The sequence below is a fragment of the Aegilops tauschii genome, chromosome 5, assembly GCF_002575655.3.
Source record: "Aegilops tauschii subsp. strangulata cultivar AL8/78 chromosome 5, Aet v6.0, whole genome shotgun sequence".
Taxonomy (NCBI): Eukaryota; Viridiplantae; Streptophyta; class Magnoliopsida; order Poales; family Poaceae; genus Aegilops; species Aegilops tauschii.
Window position 1 is genome coordinate 496745804 of NC_053039.3, and position 20088 is coordinate 496765891.

A 20088-nucleotide genomic window follows, 5' to 3' on the forward strand; every position below is an offset into this window, starting at 1 on the left:
TGCAGGGGGCTAGGTCAAGGTACTCCGGTGTGCAGAAATTGCTCTTCGGCCTCCTTATGGCCTCGAGGAAGCTGCGTCATTACTTCCAAGCCCACGAGATCACTGTCGTCACCCGCCTCCCGTTGCAATGGATACTGCACAACCCAGACGCAACCGGAAGGATTGTGGAGTGGGCCTTGGAGTTATCAAGCTTTGGGTTGAAGTTTGAAAGTACTTCGACAATCCAGAGCAGATTCTTGGCGGAGTTCATTGCAGAATGGACCTCAACGCCTGACGAGGAAATCCAGGAGACCACTCTCCCCGACAAGGAAGCAAGTCACAACTGGATCATGTACTTTGACAGGGCTTTCTTGCTGCAAGGCGCCGGTGCTGGTGTGCTGCTCGTCGCACCCACCGGAGAGCACCTCAAGTATGTAATCCAGATGCACTTCCCCAGGGAGATGTCCACCAACAACACTGCTGAGTACGAGGGGTTGCTTGCCGGTCTCAGGATCGCGGCAAACCTCGGGGTTAAGAAGCTCATCGTCAGGGGTGATTCGTAGCTTGTCGTCAGACAAGTCAACAAAGATTATCAGAGCCTGTTGATGGAGGCCTACGTAGATGAGGTGAGGAAGCTGGAGGAGCACTTTGACGGTATACAAGCGGAGCACGTTCCCCGAGCGGAGAACGACATCGCCGATTACCTGTCAAAGCACGCTGCATTCAAGCTACCTGTGGAACCAGGTACTTTTTTGCTTCGGTTAACTCAACCATCCGTCGAACCATCAACGGAGCAGAACAAACGGAGGAAATCAGGCCCCGGCAAGTAGTTTCCCGCTGAGCCCCCGGGGGCCGCCGGCAAGGGTGTTGCCGTGGATTCTGAGCCTGCCGAGGAGCGACTGACTCCGGCGGGCCGTCAAGCCCTGGCCGTAGAGACGGCCGCTCCCATGGCAGAAGAAATGCCTTTGGTCCTTGCCGTCGAGCCCCAGGCTCCGGCATGGGCACAACATACCGTTTGATTCCTCCAAACAGGGGAGCTTCCTGAGGAGCAGGAAGAAGCGGAGAAAGTAGCCCGTCGGTCTGCTATGTATCAGTTCGTCGATGACGTCCTGTACAGGAAGAGACCGAACGGTGTGAAATTGAAGTGCATTCCTCGGGAGGAAGGACTGGATCTGTTGGCGGAGATACACGGAGGCATATGTGGCTCCCACATAGGGTCGAGGGCCCTTGCCGGCAAGGCATTCCGGCAGGGTTTCTTCTGGCCCACTGCCCTCCAGGATGCAACGGCACTAGTAACCAAGTGTGAAGCGTGTCAGTTCCATTCGAAGAAGCTTCATCAACCAGCTCAAGCCCTTCAAACAATTCCTCTTTCCTGGCCATTCTCGGTCTGGGGGCTCGACATCCTGGGCCCTTTCCCCCGCGCTGTCGGGGGCTTTGAGTACTTGTACGTCTCGATCGACAAGTTCACAAAGTGGCCGGAGGTGGAAGCAGTGAGGAAGGTGTCAGCACAGTCAGCCGTCAAGTTCTTCAAGGGGCTAGTTTGCCATTTTGGTGTGCCAAACAGAGTCGTCACCGACAACGGCAAGCAGTTCACAAGCCACAACTTCATGCAATACATCCAAGGCCTCGGCAGCAAGGTCTGTTTTGCTTCCGTGCCACACCCACGGAGCAACGGCCAGGCGGAGAGGGCAAATGCTGAAGTGTTGCGAGGCCTGAGGACAAAGAATTTTGACAGGCTGCACAAGAGCGGAAGGCGGTGGATTGATGAGCTGCCGACGGTTCTTTGGTCGATCAGGACGATGCCAAATCGAGTCACCGGCCAGACACCCTTTGCCCTGGTATACGGGGCAGAAGCAGTTCTCCCCACGGAACTCATATACGGGTCCCCTCGAGTGCTCGCTTACGACGAGCTTGAGCAAGAGCAATTGCGGCAAGATGACGCAACGCTCCTTGAGGAAGATCGTCTTCGGGCGGCTGTGAGAGCAGCATGCTACCAGCAAGCCTTGCGCCGCTACCATAGCCGCAAGATTCATGCCCGAAGCTTTGAGGAAGGCGACCTTGTTCTTCGGCGCGTTCAATCGGCCAAGAATTCCAACAAGTTGACGCCGAAGTGGGAAGGCCCTTATCGGGTAATACGAGTCACCAGGCCCGGTGCAGTCCGCCTGGACACCGAAGATGCTATTCTAGTGAGCAACTCCTAGAACATTGAACATCTTCGCAAGTTTTACCCATAAGGCGCGGTTGCCGGCCCCCCGGCAAACCACCTTTTGTACAAGCCTTGCCGATAAGGCATGTAACCCTCTGTACAAAGCCAGGCGCAGACCCTGAGCATAAATAAATGAAGCGCTGGTGCCCTAAGTTATGGCATGCGTGCTACGTTAAGTCTCTCCCTCGGTTAGGGTTGATAGTGCTTAGCGGCGACTAACCCCTAGCCTAGAGGTCGAGTGTGCGTCTTTCTGTCCTCTTTGGTTCACAGGGCACGTGGACACTTCTGCTGAGCCACTTGGAAGAAAGAGAACGAACCGGCGCTCCGCCCCCGGCAAGCCAAGATTGCCGGGTGCTGAAGACACAAGGATCCAACCACGACAAGCCAAGGTTGCCGGGGGCTGCGGATTCAGATAAGTCTTTCATCCCCTGTTATGCTTTTCCATATGGAACTGGGACATGTGAAACCTCGTTTAAATTCTTAAACCACTGTGCTCCCCTTTTCCTGTACCCAAGAGCTATCCCCTGGGTCGGAACTTGGTCGTAGCCGCGGTGGCAAGAAAATGAACGAGGGGCCCAACTCTACTTCGCATCTGCCTCCGCCAAGAGTGTGAGAATGGTCGACTGAAGTGGGGGGACGGCAAGGCCTGTGCCGGGCAACAATGTTTATCTTAAAAATAACAAGGATTCGTTCCTTGGCATGGGCCTCGCTCACGCACAAAGAACCCGGCAAGCACCCTTTTTCATTAAAAACGTCCCATACAGGTACAGTTCATACGGGATGAAAAACATGAGCAAGGGGATTACAAGTTCTAAATCTAACAAGTGCCCGCAAGCTTACAAACTAAAAAAAGATAAGATGCCCGTAATCCCTTTCTTCTCCCTCTCCTCAGAAGATGGAACAAGGTAGCAGGAGGGCGAAAGGAGCGCCTAGGCGAGGTGCGAGAAGCAGAAGGCACCAAGAGAGCATCCCGGTGCCGGGAGAGGAGCTGGAAGATGAGGCAGCGGCCCGACAATACGCGACGAAGGCGTCGGTGCCCGCGTACTCCGACTTGACGGCCGTCGGCCGCCTTCTTCGCCTTCTCCGGCCCTCCTACGCCAGCCGCCCAAGGAAGGTGATGGGGAACGCGCCGATGGAGAGCTTGATGAGGAAGGCCCTTGGCAGGGCGCGTGGCCGAGGGAGGGGCGACGCGGTCAGTCGGAGCCGGGGCCGGCGTCCCGCCGCTCGATGTCCTCGTCGTCGCTGTCGCTGTCCTCCTTGTCACTCCCGCTCGAGGAGGAATCTTCATCGTCGGAGGAGCTCTCCACGCAGCACTTTAGGCGAGTTCCAAGATCTCCAAAGACCTTGACGGCGAGCAGGCCATTCTCCATTAACTTGAAGTAGAGAACGAGCCCCGCCGTCAGGCTGTGGACGCGAGCGAATGTTTTCCATCCCCGACGAAGGTACATGACGTGAGGAGCGGGGAAGTCGATGTCGACCCGCGTGCTGCCGTTCCCACAGCCCCTCATGTGCAACCTGAGGGTCTGGGTTGGATCGAGCTCCATCTCCTGAGCAAATGGGGTAGGCATACGGAGGCGGCGACGCGGTGGCCGGCGCAGCCTGATGAAGAACTCGCGGGGCTGGTGAAGGAAATATGCCCTAGAGACAATAATAAAGTATTATATATTTCCTTATATCATGATAAATGTTTATTATTCATGCTAGAATTGTACTAACCGGAAAAATAATACATGTGTGAATACATAGACAAACAGAGTGTCACTAGTATGCCTCTACTTGACTAGCTCGTTAATCAAAGATGGTTATGTTTCCTAGCCATAGACATGAGTTGTCATTTGATTAACGGGATCACCTCATTAGGAGAATGACGTGATTGACATGACCCATTACGTTAGCTTAGCACCCGATCGTTTAGTATGTTGCTATTGCTTTCTTCATGACTTATACATGTTCCTATGACTATGAGATTATGCAACTCCCGTTTACCGGAGGAACACTTTGTGTGCTACCAAACGTCACAACGTAACTGGGTGATTATAAAGGTGCTCTACAGGTGTCTCCAAAGGTACTTGTTGGGTTGGCGTATTTCGAGATTAGGATTTGTCACTCCGATTGTCGGAGAGGTATCTCTGGGCCCACTCGGTAATGCACATCACTATAAGCCTTGCAAGCATTGTGACTAATGAGTTAGTTGCGGGATGATGTATTACGGAACGAGTAAAGAGACTTGCCGGTAACGAGATTGAACTAGGTATCGAGATACCGACGATCAAATCTCGGGCAAGTAACATACCGGTGACAAAGGGAACAACGTATGTTGTTATGCGGTCTGACCGATAAAGATCTTCGTAGAATATGTGGGAGCCAATATGGGCATCCAGGTCCCGCTATTGGTTATTGACCGGAGAGGTGTCTCGGTCATGTCTACATAGTTCTCGAACCCAAAGGGTCCGCACGCTTAAAGTTACGATGACAGTTATATTATGAGTTTATGTGATTTGATGTACCGAAGGTTGTTCGGAGTCCCGGATGTGATCACGGACATGACGAGGAGTCTCGAAATGGTCGAGACGTAAAGATTGATATATTGGACGACTATATTCGGACACCGGAAGTGTTCCGGAGAAGTTTCGGATTAAACCGGAGTGCCGGAGGGTTACCGAAACCCCCCGGGGAAGTGTTGGGCCTTAGTGGGCCTTGAGGGGAGAGAGAGGGCAGCAGCCAGGAGGTGGTGCGCCCCCTCCCAGAGGAGTCCTAGTTGGACTAGGAGAGGGGGGCGCAGCCCCCTTTCCCTCTCCCTCTCCCTCTCTTTCCTTCCCCCCTTCTTTTCCTAGTAGGACTAGGAAAGGGGAGTCCTACTCCTACTAGGAGGAGGACTCCCCCCTCTCCTTGGCGCGCCCCATAGGCAGCCGGCCTCCCCCTTGCTCCTTTATATACGGGGGCAGGGGGGCACCTAAGAACACACTGGATATACGATATTTTAGCCGTGTGCGGTGCCCCCCTCCACCAGATTACACCTCGATAATACCGTCGCGAAGCTTAGGCGAAGCCCTGCGTCGGTGGAACATCATCATCGTCACCACGCCGTCGTGCTGACGAAACTCTCCCTCAACACTCGGCTGGATCGGAGTTCGAGGGACGTCATCGAGCTGAACGTGTGTAGAACTTCGGAGGTGCCGTATGTTCGGTACTTGATCGGTCGGATCGTGAAGACGTTCGACTACATCAACCGCGTTGTAATAACGCTTCCGCTGTCGGTCTACGAGGGTACGTGGACAACACTCTCCCCTCTCGTTGCTATGCATCACCATGATCTTGCGTATGCGTAGGAATTTTTTTGAAATTACTACGTTCCCCAACAGTGGCATCCGAGCCTGGTTTTATGCGTTGATGCTTTGCACGAGTAGAACACAAGTGAGTTGTGGGCGATATAAGTCATACTGCTTACCAGCATGTCATACTTTGGTTCAGCGGTATTGTGAGATGAAGCGGCCCGGACCGACATTACGCGTACGCTTACGCGAGACTGGTTTCACCGTTCGGAGCACTCGTTACTTAAAGGTGACTGGCGGGTGTCTGTCTCTCTCACTTTAGTTGAACCGAGTGTGGCTACGCCCGGTCCTTGCGAAGGTTAAAACAGCACCAACTTGACAAACTATCGTTGTGGTTTTGATGCGTAGGTAAGAACGGTTCTTGCTAAGCCCGTAGCAGCCACGTAAAACTTGCAACAACAAAGTAGAGCACGTCTAACTTGTTTTTGCAAGGCATGTTGTGATGTGATATGGTCAAGACATGATGTGATATAATGTGTTGTATGAGATGATCATGTTTTGTAACCGAGTTATCGGCAACTGGCAGGAGCCATATGGTTGTCGCTTTATTGTATGAAATGCAATCGCCATGTAATAGTTTTACTTTATCACTAAGCGGTAGCGATAGTCGTAAAAGTAATAAGTTGGCGAGACGACAACGATACTACGATGGAGATCAAGGTGTCGAGCCGGTGACGATGGTGATCATGATGGTGCTTCGAAGATGGTGATCACAAGCACGGTGCTTCGGAGATGGAGATCACAAGCACAAGATGATGATGGCCATATCATATCACTTATATTGATTGCATGTGATGTTAATCCTTTATGCATCTTATCTTGCTTTGATTGACGGTAGCATTATAAGATGATCTCTCACTAAAATTTCAAGATAAAAGTGTTCTCCCTGAGTATGCACCGTTGCAAAAGTTCTTCGTGCTGAGACACCACGTGTTAATCGGGTGTGATAGGCTCTACGTTCAAATACAACGGGTGCAAAACAGTTGCACACGCGGAATACTCGGGTTAAACTTGACGAGCCTAGCATATACAGATATGGCCTCGGAACACAGAGACCGAAAGGTCGAGCGTGAATCATATAGTAGATATGATCAACATAGTGATGTTCACCATTGAAACTACTCCATCTCACGTGTTAATCGGACATGGTTTAGTTGCTTTGGATCACGTAATCACTTAGATGATTAGAGAGATGTCTATCTAAGTGGGAGTTCTTAAGTAATATGATTAATTGAACTTAAATTTATCATGAACTTAGTCCTGATAGTATTTTGCAAATTATATTGTAGATCAATAGCTCGCGTTGTTCCTTCCCTGCTTATTTTTGATATGTTCCTAGAGAAAAATTATGTTCAAAGATGTTAGTAGCAATGATGCGGATTGGATCCGTGATCTGAGGATTATCCTCATTGCTGCACAGAAAAATTATGTCCTTGATGCACCGCTAGGTGACAGACCTATTGCAGGAGCAGATGCAGACGTTATGAACGTTTGGCTAGCTCAATATGATGACTACTTGATAGTTTAGTGCACCATGCTTAACGGCTTAGAATCGGGACTTCAAAGACGTTTTGAACGTCATGGACCATATGAGATGTTCCAGGAGTTGAAGTTAATATTTCAAGCAAATACCCGAGTTGAGAGATATGAAGTCTCCAACAAGTTCTATAGCTAAAAGATGGAGGAGAATCGCTCAACTAGTGAGCATGTGCTCAGATTGTCTGGGTACTACAATCGCTTGAATCAAGTGGGAGTTAATCTTCCAGATAAAATAGTGATTGACAGAATTCTCTAGTCACCATCACCAAGTTAGTAGAACTTCGTGATGAACTATAGTATGCAAGGGATGACGAAAGTAATTCCCGAGCTCTTCATGATGCTGAAATCGACGAAGGTAGAAATCAAGAAAAACATCAAGTGTTGATGGTTGACGAGACCACTAGTTTCAAGAAAAGGGCAAAGGGAAGAAAGGGAACTTCAAGAAGAACGGCAAGCAAGTTGCTGCTCAAGTGAAGAAGCCTAAGTCTGGTCCTAAGCCTGAGACTAAGTGCTTGTACTGCAAAGGAACTGGTCACTGGAAGCGGAACTACCCCAACTATTTGGTGGATAAGAAGGATGGCAAAGTGAACAAAGGTATATTTGATATATAGATTATTGATGTGTACTTTACTAGTGTTTATAGCAACCCCTCGGTAATTGATACTGGTTCAGTTGCTAAAGAGTAGTAACTCGAAAATGGGAGTTGCAGAATAAACAGAGACTAGTAAAAGGCAAGGTGACGATATGTGTTGGAAGTAGTTCCAAAATTGATATGATCATCATCGCACACTCCCTGTACTTTCGGGATTAGTGTTGAAACTAAATAAGTGTTATTTGGTGTTTGCGTTGAGCATGAATATGATTTGATCATGTTTATTGCAATACGGTTATTCATTTAAGTTAGAGAACAATTGTTGTTCTGTTTACATGAATAAAACCTTCTATGGTCATACACACCAACGAAAATGGTTTGTTGGATCTCGATCGTAGTGATACACACATTCATAATATTGAAGCCAAAAGATGCAAAGTTAATAATGATAGTGCAAACTATTTGTGGCACTGCCGTTTAGGTCATATTGGTGTAAAGCGCATGAAGAAACTCCATACTGATGGGATTTTGGAATCACTTGATTATGAATCACTTGATGCTTGCGAACCGTGCCTCATGGGCAAGATGACTGAAACGCCGTTCTCCGGAACTATGGAGAGAGCAACAGATTTGTTGGAAATCATACATACGGATGTATATGGTCCGATGAATATTGAGGCTCGTAGCAGGTATCATTATTTTCTGACCTTCACAGATGATTTGAGCAGATATGGGTATATCTACTTGATGAAACACAAGTCTGAAACATTTGAAAAGTTCAAAGAATTTCAGAGTGAAGTGGAGAATCATCGTAACAAGAAAATAAAAGTTTCTACGATATGATCGCAGAGGTAAAATATTTGAGTTACGAGTTTGGCCTTCAGTCAAAACGAAGTGAAATAGTTTCACTACTCACGCCACCTGGAACACCACAGCATAATGGTGTGTCCGAACGTCATAACCGTACTTTATTGGATATAGTGCAATCTATGATGTCTCTTACCAATTTACCACTATCGTTTTGGGGTTATGCATTAGAGACAGCTACATTCACGTTAAATAGGGCACCATCAAAATTCGTTGAGACGACGCCTTATGAACTGTGGTTTGGCAAGAAACCAAAGTTGTCGTTTCTTAAAGTTTGGGGTTGTGATGCTTATGTGAAAAAGTTTCATCCTGATAAGCTCAAACCCAAATCGGAGAAATGTATCTTCATAGGATACCCAAAGGAGACAGTTGGGTACACCTTCTATCACAGATCCGAAGGCAAGACATTCGTTGCTTAGTATGGATCCTTTCTAGAGAAGGAGTTTCTCTCGAAAGATGTGAGTGGGAGGAAAGTAGAACTTGATGAGGTAACTGTACCTGCTCCCTTATTGGAAAGTAGTTCATCACAGAAATCTGTTCCTGTGACTCCTACACCAATTAGTGAGGAAGTTAATGATGATGATCATGTAACTTCAGATCAAGTTACTACCAAACCTCGTAGGTAAAGCAGAGTAAGATCCGCACCAGAGTGGTACAGTAATCCTCTTCTGAAGGTCATGTTACTAGACCATGGCGAACCTACGAACTATGAAGAAGCGATGGTGAGCCCAAATTCCGCAAAATGGCTTGAGGCCATGAAATCTGAGATAAGATCCATATATGAGAACAAAGTATGGACTTTGATTGACTTGCCCAATGATCGGCGAGCCATTGAGATTAAATGGATCTTCAAGAGGAAGACGGACGCTGATAGTAGTGTAACTATCTACAAAGCTAGAATTGTCGCAAAAGGTTTTCGACAAGTTCAAGATGTTGACTACGATAAGAGTTTCTCACTCGTATCTATGCTTAAGTCTGTCTGAATCATGTTAGCAATTGCCGCATTTTATGAAATATGGCAAATGGATAAACAAAACTACATTCCTTAATGGATTTATTAAAGAAGAGTTGTATATGATGCAACCAGAAGGTTTTGTCAATCCTAAAGGTGCTAACAAAATATGCAAGCTCCACTGATCCATCTATGGACTGGTGCAAGCATCTCGGAGTTGGAATATACACTTTGATAAGTTTATCAAAGAATATAGTGTTATACAGACTTGCGGTGAAGCCTGTATTTACAAGAAAGTGAGTGGGAGCACTACAACATTTCTGATAAGTATATGTGAAGGACATATTGTTGATCAGAAATAATGTAGAATTATTCTGCAAAGCATAAAGGAGTGTTTGAAAGAAGTTTTTCAAAGATAGACCTCGGTGAAGCTGCTTACATATTGAGCATCAAGATCTATAGAGATAGATCAAAACGCTTGATAAGTTTTTTCAATGAGTACATACCTTAACAAGATTTTGAAGTAGTTCAAAATAGAACAGTCAAAGAAAGAGTTCTTGCCTGTGTTACAAGGTGTGAAATTGAGTAAGACTCAAAGCCCGACCACGGCAGAAGATAGAAAGAGAATGAAAGTCATTCCCTATGCCTTGGCCATAGGTTCTATAAAGTATGCCATGCTGTGTACCAGATCTATTGTATACCCTACACTGATTTTGGCAAGGGAGTACAATAGTGATCTAGGAGTAGATCACTGGACAGCGGTCAAAATTATCCTTAGTGGAATAAGGATATGTTTCTCGATTATGGAAGTGACAAAAGGTTCATCGTAAAGGGTTACGTCAATGCAAGTTTTGACACTAAATCTAGATGACTCTGAGTCTCGGTCTAGATACATATTGAAAGTGGGAGCAATTAGCTAGAGTAGCTCCGTGCAGAGCATTGTAGACATAGAAATTTGCAAAATACTTACGGATCTGGATGTGACAGACCCGTTGACTAAAATTATCTCACAATCAAAACATGATCACACCTTAGTACTCTTTGGGTGTTAATCACATAGCGATGTGAACTAGATTATTGACTCTAGTAAACCCTTTGAGTGTTGGTCACATAGAGATGTGAACTATGGGTGTTAATCACATGGTGATGTGAATTATTGATGTTAAATCACATGGCGATGTGAACTAGATTATTGACTCTAGTGCAAGTGGGAGACTGAAGGAAATATGCCCTAGAGGCAATAATAAAGTATTATATATTTCCTTATATCATGATAAATGTTTATTATTCATGCTAGAATTGTATTAACCGGAAAAATAATACATGTGTGAATACATAGACAAACAGAGTGTCACTAGTATGCCTCTACTTGACTAGCTCGTTAATCAAAGATGGTTATGTTTCCTAGCCATAGACATGAGTTGTCATTTGATTAACGGGATCACCTCATTAGGAGAATGACGTGATTGACATGACCCATTACGTTAGCTTAGCACCCGATCGTTTAGTATGTTGCTATTGCTTTCTTCATGACTTATACATGTTCCTATGACTATGAGATTATGCAACTCCCGTTTACCGGAGGAACACTTTGTGTGCTACCAAACGTCACAACGTAACTGGGTGATTATAAAGGTGCTCTACAGGTGTCTCCAAAGGTACTTGTTGGGTTGGCGTATTTCGAGATTAGGATTTGTCACTCCGATTGTCGGAGAGGTATCTCTGGGCCCACTCGGTAATGCACATCACTATAAGCCTTGCAAGCATTGTGACTAATGAGTTAGTTGCGGGATGATGTATTACGGAACGAGTAAAGAGACTTGCCGGTAACGAGATTGAACTAGGTATCGAGATACCGACGATCAAATCTCGGGCAAGTAACATACCGGTGACAAAGGGAACAACGTATGTTGTTATGCGGTCTGACCGATAAAGATCTTCGTAGAATATGTGGGAGCCAATATGGGCATCCAGGTCCCGCTATTGGTTATTGACCGGAGAGGTGTCTCGGTCATGTCTACATAGTTCTCGAACCCAAAGGGTCCGCACGCTTAAAGTTACGATGACAGTTATATTATGAGTTTATGTGATTTGATGTACCGAAGGTTGTTCGGAGTCCCGGATGTGATCACGGACATGACGAGGAGTCTCGAAATGGTCGAGACGTAAAGATTGATATATTGGACGACTATATTCGGACACCGGAAGTGTTCCGGAGAAGTTTCGGATTAAACCGGAGTGCCGGAGGGTTACCGAAACCCCCCGGGGAAGTGTTGGGCCTTAGTGGGCCTTGAGGGGAGAGAGAGGGCAGCAGCCAGGAGGTGGTGCGCCCCCTCCCAGAGGAGTCCTAGTTGGACTAGGAGAGGGGGGCGCAGCCCCCTTTCCCTCTCCCTCTCCCTCTCTTTCCTTCCCCCCTTCTTTTCCTAGTAGGACTAGGAAAGGGGAGTCCTACTCCTACTAGGAGGAGGACTCCCCCCCCTCTCCTTGGCGCGCCCCATAGGCAGCCGGCCTCCCCCTTGCTCCTTTATATACGGGGGCAGGGGGGCACCTAAGAACACACTGGATATACGATATTTTAGCCGTGTGCGGTGCCCCCCTCCACCAGATTACACCTCGATAATACCGTCGCGAAGCTTAGGCGAAGCCCTGCGTCGGTGGAACATCATCATCGTCACCACGCCGTCGTGCTGACGAAACTCTCCCTCAACACTCGGCTGGATCGGAGTTCGAGGGACGTCATCGAGCTGAACGTGTGTAGAACTTCGGAGGTGCCGTACGTTCGGTACTTGATCGGTCGGATCGTGAAGACGTTCGACTACATCAACCGCGTTGTAATAACGCTTCCGCTGTCGGTCTACGAGGGTACGTGGACAACACTCTCCCCTCTCGTTGCTATGCATCACCATGATCTTGCGTATGCGTAGGAATTTTTTTGAAATTACTACGTTCCCAACAGCTGGTCCCCGACGTGGCCCTCCATCGGGGGAGGCATCGCTGGCGGGGGCGAGGCCGGAGCGCCGCCCCGTCCCCACTACTAGGAAAACCCTTATAGACAATCATTTACCAGTAGCGTGGGTTATACGTCCCGCGCTACTACTAAGTAGTAGTAGCACGGGAAAAAGTGTGCTACTACTAAAAAATAGTAGTAGCGTTGGTTTACCTTTCTCGCGCTACTACTAAGTGATCCTGGCCGTGCCGTCGGAGCATGCAATAGTAGTGGCGTGGGTACAAAAACAATGCTACTACTAAATTTATAATAGTAGCGTAGGTATGCCATCCCACGCTATTAATATGGATGTACCTCACTCACTGGGAGCGCGGCACCCATGCCCGCGCTACAACTAATCGTCATGCGCCACCGCACCGCACCGCAACTTGCTTGTCTTTCCCTAAAAAGAACTCCTTTGTCTTTCCAACGTCACTGCTCCTCCCAATCCCGCCGCCGACGCCCCTGCGTCCGAGCGCTCTGCTTAATGGTGCTCGCGCTCTCCACACCCCCGTTCGCGCCCTCCAATCCGGCGGCCGCCTCCCGCGGCTCGACCGCGTTCCGCCCCCACGGGGCTCACCACGTCCTCCTCCCCCACGCCGCCCGCCTCCTCGCCTGCCGCGCGCCGCCCCTGCCCCGCACCGCCGCCGCCGCCCGCCTCCGCCCGCTCCGGATGTCGGCCTTCAACCACTCCGGCGCCGGCGCCAGCTCCCCCTCCGCCCCCTCGCCGCCCCCGGCCCTCGCGGTGAGTCTGATGCGTCCTCCTCCTCCTCACGCGTCCGTCCTTATGATGTCTTACCGTGCTGGCGTCGATGGTGTCGGAGCTGAGATGCTGGGGCCGTACAATAGTTGCTGTGGATGGATGGAACCACCTAGTGCGTTGACTTAGCAACTGGCCGATGGGAAGGGATGCCTGCCTTAGCAACTCCAAGCTATGAACCTGTCTCATGGGAGCGCCTACCGGAAGCTCGCGCGCCAGGTGTTCCTTGAATCACACCTGATGCTGTTTTTTCTTTGGATAAAGTGTGGATTGACGCACCCTAGCGGACTGTATAAACAGTTGTATGGTTACCGGATCTCGGCCGGCCCTCCCTGCTCCCTCTTTCCTCTCTGCAATTGCAGATTGTGCCCGTATATTACTATGCATTAATGTGGGATGTATAGAGAGGCATGAGTTCAGTTCAGTTCAGTTTAGAACAAGAGATTCAGAGTAACGCCTACAATCTGTTCGATGTTTTGTGCACTAGGAAATGGGCTTACACTCTGGAGATGCTTAAGTTTTAATTCCTTCTGGTCTCCCGTGCAGTTTTGTTACTGGTGAAATTATATTGGTCAAGTGGAATAATAAAACCAAGTATCAAGCCCTAATCTTCACTGCTTAGCTTTTCTAGAGTGGGTGAAAAGTTTTCTTTTCCAGAACTGTAGTGTATTTAGTGAAAAAGGACGCATTCTTGTTCTGACATTAGTTTAATTTTTACAACTGCTTAGATTTTTCTAGAGAGCGTGCATTTGTTTTTCTTTTCACCTTAGTTTTGAGATCCCTGTTTCAGGCCGCCACTGCCACACCAGACGCCGCCGCCGGAGCCCCGTCCACGTCGTCCTTGTCCTTCCACGTCCCTGCTGTCGATGGCGAGGATGACGACGAGGACGTCGACAAGTTCAACGGCTTCGACGCACTGAGCGAGTACGACGCCGGCGTGGTGCGTGCTCTTGCCTTGCTTCGTCAGTCTTCACGGTAAAACGGGACTGCGTTTTTTGGCCGTTGCTGACTCGAAATTGGTGATTTTGGTTAGACGGAGATCGACGAGGAGGACGAAAAGGCCCTCGCTGCATTCATGTCCAAGGAAACCTCCTCCTAACGATCGCTTGGTGATATCATCCTCCAGAAGATCAGAGAGAAGGACGCCACTGTCTCAACATGTAAGCATCCATTCTCGACTCTGATGCTTCTTATTTATTGACCATTGCGCTGACGAGGAACCATTTTGAGTTCAGTTTAATCACATTTTGGATGCGGAGTAGATTGAAGTAAGATATCCAATGCATATGTCTAATTGTGCAACACATCAGTATGTAGTACCATAGCAGTTTTATACTCTTATATGGTTACAGATATACTCTTCTTTGTAAACTTAGGGATGGGTACATATATGTTTATCCACACAGTACCATAAGCAAGCTTGATCAGCATTATGATGCTTGTTCTTCTGATATGGAGATAGGGTATAACCATCCAGTCTTTTGGGATGTAATATTTCTGTTTTTGTTATCTTATCATGTGATGCATTAGTTACTACCAAGATATAAGGTAGGTCACACCCATTCATTAGATATTACTGAAGGAAGAATCCTATTTATCAAGTATTGTGCTATTAGTTTGAACATTAGTACTATGCTATGCATCGCATGGAAATTAGTACTGTGCTATGCATACAATATAAGGATGCTGATTTTAGTTTTAAAGAAGTAGACTAATTTTCCCTCGCTTGCAACTCTTATGCATAATTACTGATATATGAAACCTGAACTTGTTTCTGTCAAGTGTTGGGTTCCTGTTATGACTGATTCCTTACCTGGTATGCTGGAAAACCTGCATATATAATTTCATTCTTATGAGTGTACTGAAGCTAGATTATTTTGTCGCTCAATTTGCAGGCTTTCTCCATGGTTAATATAAATTATGCAAGGATCAGAGGGTATGTTGATGCTACTACTAATCATTGTTGGTGAAACAAAATTTGAGAAATCTCGGCCCATTGTTCTTCTTAATGAAGATTGTTACCAACTTTGTCCTTTCCTGTGTCTCAAAACTGTCAACCTAGCTCATAGAACGATCTTTTTTTTAGGATTCATGGTTTTTTTTCTTGTTATTATACATTACAATGAGTTCATTGTATTCAGATTCCTTACAACTTCATGCACCTGAGCTATTTGCAGAAGGAGGGGAGCTGGCCTTCTTCACGTCTCGGGGGAGTGTCTTCCTTGGATTCAACAAGAAGGGGACCCGGCCTTCTTCATGTCTCGTGCAACAAGTATGGTCCAGCCTCTGGTTGTTACCATTGATTCATGTGCATGTGCTAAAAAGAAAGAAAATACCCTACTGGATTTGAAAGAGGACGCGAACTAATAAGTTTTTACTTCTCCGACGTGGGCGCAGGGGTGATCGACGCGGACTACCACAGCCCGGTGGGTGTCGTGCTCTTCAACCACTCGGAGGCGGACTTCGCCGTGAAGCCTGGAGACTGCGTCGTGTAGATGACCGTCCGGGTGATTGCGAATTGCGACACCGGAGGTCGCCGAGGTGGGGGACCTCGACGCCACCGTCCGGCGGGAGGGAGGGTTCGGGTGCACCGGTGTTTGAACACCGAGTCTTGGTAGGTACATCTAGACAAGTGGTCTGGTTGTTTGCGTCTGATGTTAAATGGGATCTCATGAACTCTCCGAGTTGAGATGTTCAATGTTGTGTCCATGAACGCTGCAAGTGCTAAGATTGGTTCTGTGATCCTAGTTTATTTTGCACTGGACATGTTTTCCATCCATGAATACAATATCTGACTTTTATTTTTTTAATTTCTAATTAGTTAGCTGTAGCGTGGGGGGAATGGTGTGCTGCTGCTACTTAGGATAATAGTAGGGGGGGGGGGGATGGTGCGCTGCTACTACTTAGGATAACAGTAGCGTAGGTGCAGAATAGTGGTAGCGTGGGTGGCACCGCGCTACTACTAAATTTTTAGTAGTAGCGCGGGATAAAAAGCGCGCTACTGGTAATATTTAGCTGTAATGTCGTAGTAGTAGCGCGGGAACCCGCGCTACTAGTATGCAAAAAACCAACGCTACTAGTAGCGTTTTTCCTAGTAGTGCCCCCTCTTCCCTGAGCGCCACGGCGACCTCGGCCTCGCCCCCTCCCCCTTCCTCTCGTGGCCGGCGGAGCCGGCCACGAGTTCTTGGGAAGGAGGAACGCGCTGTCGGGCAGCGACCCTCGCCGCCACCGTTGAAGGGCCGGCGCCTCCTCTCGCCATGGCAGACGAAAGAAAGAAGCCGAAGTGAATGGGGATGGATGATGAAAGGATGTGGGATGCCGTCTCCCTCCCCCTTCTTATAAAGGGGCGGGGTCGGGACTCGGCCGCCCCGCTCGGCCAATCCGGCCATCGGGGGCGCAGGGAATCGAGACCGACCCACTGCCCCAATTAACGACGGCCCGGTTTCCCGCCTCTATCGCCTGCCACCTGCATGAGGGACACGTGGCGAGCAAGCAGAATTGAGAGGACGGGTGAGGCGACCGTTCCCCACCCTGTGATCGTGGGGCACGGACGCCTTGAAGGCCACGACCCGAGTTCGCCCGAGTAAATGAGTCGCGCCACTGCGCCTCCCTCTTTTTTGGGGAAGGCGTGAGCCGCCTCTTTACCACAATGTGACGCATGCATGCAGGAATCACCCCACACATGACCCCCACGTCACGCACGACCCTCAACGTCGTGCGTTCAACGCAGGTCATGGGGAAGCGCAGCGGACGAAAAGTTACTGCGGTAAAATCCGCCCCACCTGCCCGCGCACCGTTCTGGGCCTAGCCCAACAACACGTCGTGCTTATGTGTGGCCCAGGCCCGGTGGCTCCTGTCGGTGTACAAAAGTAGGGGCTCTCCTTTTGACCCCTTTACTTGTGCACGGGTAGTCAGTGCCGCACCCGCGGCCACACTTAACAAGGCAGAGGAGGGAAGCCGGAGAGAAGCCGGAGCACAAGACGGTCAAGGCAACGCCAAGACCAGAAACACCAAAGAACAAGAGGGCGAGGTGGACTCCCCCGGCAAGGCCCTTGCCGGGGCGGTTTCCGCGGCCCCGGCAAGAGCCTTGCCCGGGCAACTTGCCCAGTACCAGCAGAGCGAGCCACCCTCGAGCCCAAGAGTTCCAAACGCCGCCAACGACTACGTTGGAACCAAGGCTCGGGATGCACCTCTGTGGTGGTATGCAGATCTTTGTCAAGATCATAAACACACGAGATCAGATGAGGACCAGAAGACGACGACCCTCGGCGGGATCCTAGCCAAGGAAATCCACAAGACCCCCTGCAAGATCCTTGCCGGGGACGACCACGACGCCACGGCAAGACACTTGCCGGGGCCCCGGCAAGACCCTTGCCAAGGACGCCTGCGGATCCACAGCCAAGCCCGCATCAACCAAGACTCCGCCACCGTTCGCATGCAGCTGCCAGCCCAACCAGCTGGGCAGGCACCTGCGTGGCAACATGCGGCTTCCAGACCGACTCAGCAAGCACCTGCGTGGTGGCATGCCGATCTTCGTGAAGGCCCTGCCACCGCGCCACCTCAACAGCCTGCCTGCCTACATGGCGCTGCATGCATCGCTGGCCTGGGTGAGGGAGTCCTGGACTAAGGGGTCCTCGGGCGTCCGGCCTATTATCCGTGGGCCGGACTGATGGGCTGTGAAGACATGAAGGCCGAAGACTACACCGTGTCTGGATTGGACTCTACTTGGCGTGAAAGGCAAGCTTGGCGACCAACTATGAAGATTCCTTCTTATGTAACCGACTCCATGTAAACCCTAGATCCCCCCGGTGTCTATATAAACCGGAGGGGTTAGTCCGGAAAGCATATACACATTACCATAGTCATAGGCTAGACTTCTAGGGTTTAGCAATTACGATCTCGCGGTAGATCAACTCTTGTAATACCCATATCCATCAAGATCAATCAAGCAGGAAGTAGGGTATTACCTCCATAGAGAGGGCCCGAACCTGGGTAAACATCGTGTCCCCCGTCTCCTGTTACCATCGATCCTAGACGCACAGTTCGGGACACCCTACCCGAGATCCGCCGGTTTTGACACCGACACTGGGCACGTGTCGAAGCGAGGCGGAGCGGCGACGGACGGGACATGCCTCGTTCCCGTCCCCGATAAAGCTAAGGGACACCTAAGTAGCGCATTTAATGTGCTTCGTCCCGTAAGGCCGGGCGATAAGCTCGCGCACTGTACTCCTTTCCACCTCCTGTGTGCCACTGTGGCAACCCCTTTTCGACTATAAAAGGAGGCCCGAGACATACTGGAGAAGGATTCGGCTCTTTGGAACTACGCAACCACCGTAGCTAGTTCGAGAGCTCAGGAACACTCTGAAATACACAAGAAAGCAGGACTAGGGTATTACGCATCCTCGCGGCCCGAACCTGGGTAAACGATCTTTGTGCTAGCTCCTAAAACTGCTCTTCTCACAACCCCCCGCCCGCCAACCGTAGAAGGGATTCCAGTGATCCCATAGGTGTCGTTTCCCCGACAATGCTAGAATTGTATTAACCGGAAACTTAGTACATGTGTGAATACATAGACAAACAGAGTGTCACTAGTATGCCTCTACTTTACTAGCTCGTTGAATCAAAGATGGTTAAGTTTCCTAGCCATAGACATGAGTTGTCATTTGATTAACGGGATCACATCATTAGAGAATGATGTGATTGACTTGACCCATTCCGTTAGCTTAGCACTTGATCGTTTAGTATATTGCTATTGCTTTCTTCATGACTTATACATGTTCCTATGACTATGAGATTATGCAACTCCCGAATACCAGAGGAACACTTTGTGTGCTACCAAACGTCACAACGTAACTAGGTGATTATAAAGGTGCTCTACAGGTGTCTCCGATGGTACTTGTTGAGTTGGCATAGATCAAGATTAGGATTTGTCACGCCGATTGTAAGAGAGGTATCTCTGGGCCCTCTCGGTAGTGCACATCACTATAAGCCTTGCAAGCAATGTGAATAATGAGTTAGTTGCGGGATGATGCATTATGGAACGAGTAAAGATACTTGCCGGTAACGAGATTGAACTAGGTATTGAGATACCGACGATCGAATCTCGGGCAAGTAACATACCGATGACAAAGGGAACAACATATGTTGTTATGCGGTTTGACCGATGATGATCTACGTAGAATATGTAGGAGCGAATATGAGCATCCAGGTTTCGCTATTGGTTATTGACCGGAGATGAGTCTCGGTCATGTCTACATAGTTCTCGAACCCGTAGGGTCCGCACGCTTAAAGTTCAATGACGGTTGGTGTTATGAGTTTATGTGTTTTGATGTACCGAAGGTACTTCGGAGTCCCGGATATGATCACGGACATTACGAGGAGTCTCGAAATGGTCGAGACATAAAGATCGATATATTGGACGGCTATATTCGGACACCAGAAGTGTTCCGGGTGATTTCAGAGAAAACCGGAGTGCCGGAGGGGTTACCGGAACCCCCCGGGGAACTATTGGGCCTTAGTGGGCCTTAGGGGAGAGAGAGGGCAGCAGCCCAAGAGGTGGCGCGCCCCCTCCCAAGGGGAGTCCAAATTGGACTAGGGGAGGGGGCACGGCCCCTCTTTCCCTCTCCCTCTCCCTCTCTTTCCTTCCCCCTTCCTCCTCCTAGTTGGACTGGGAAAAGGGGAGTCCTACTCCTACTAGGAGGAGGACTCCTCCCCCTCCTTGGCGCGCCCCAAGGCCGGCCGGCCTCCCCCTTCCTCCTTTATATACGAGGGCAGGGGGCACCCTAGAGACACAACAGACATTGTTCTTAGCCGTTTGCGGTGCCCCCCTCCACCATAATCCACCTCGGTCATATCGTCGTAGTGCTTAGGCGAAG

At 49.2% G+C, this 20088-nt stretch overlaps 1 protein-coding gene across 4 annotated transcripts; it reads left to right on the forward strand.

Annotated features, from left to right (window-relative positions):
- The first annotated feature begins 12840 nt into the window (after nt 1-12840).
- On the forward strand, nt 12841-15972 carry LOC120965334 (uncharacterized). 4 transcript variants are annotated; one of them, XM_040390947.2, is made up of 6 exons: nt 12841-13198; nt 14004-14153; nt 14247-14373; nt 15109-15149; nt 15391-15485; nt 15611-15972. In XM_040390947.2, the coding sequence occupies exons 1-3, from the start codon at nt 12941-12943 to the stop codon at nt 14310-14312; spliced, it is 474 nt and encodes a 157-aa protein (XP_040246881.1). In that variant the 5' UTR covers nt 12841-12940; the 3' UTR covers nt 14313-14373; nt 15109-15149; nt 15391-15485; nt 15611-15972. The 4 variants fall into 4 exon arrangements, with proteins under 4 accessions (XP_040246881.1, XP_040246882.1, XP_040246884.1 ...); XM_040390948.2 differs by having other exon boundaries at nt 15636-15972; XM_040390950.2 differs by lacking the exon at nt 15109-15149 and having other exon boundaries at nt 12846-13198.
- Nucleotides 15973-20088: the final 4116 nt, after the last annotated feature.

Bases quoted from the DNA above. Each gene is read 5' to 3' on its own strand.
- LOC120965334 (XM_040390947.2), top strand. From the start codon at position 12,941: ATGGTGCTCGCGCTCTCCACACCCCCGTTCGCGCCCTCCAATCCGGCG. The intron at 13,199-14,003 runs GTGAGTCTGATG...TCCCTGTTTCAG, and splicing joins CGCCGCCCCCGGCCCTCGCG to GCCGCCACTGCCACACCAGA. The intron at 14,154-14,246 runs GTGCGTGCTCTT...GATTTTGGTTAG, and splicing joins GCGAGTACGACGCCGGCGTG to ACGGAGATCGACGAGGAGGA.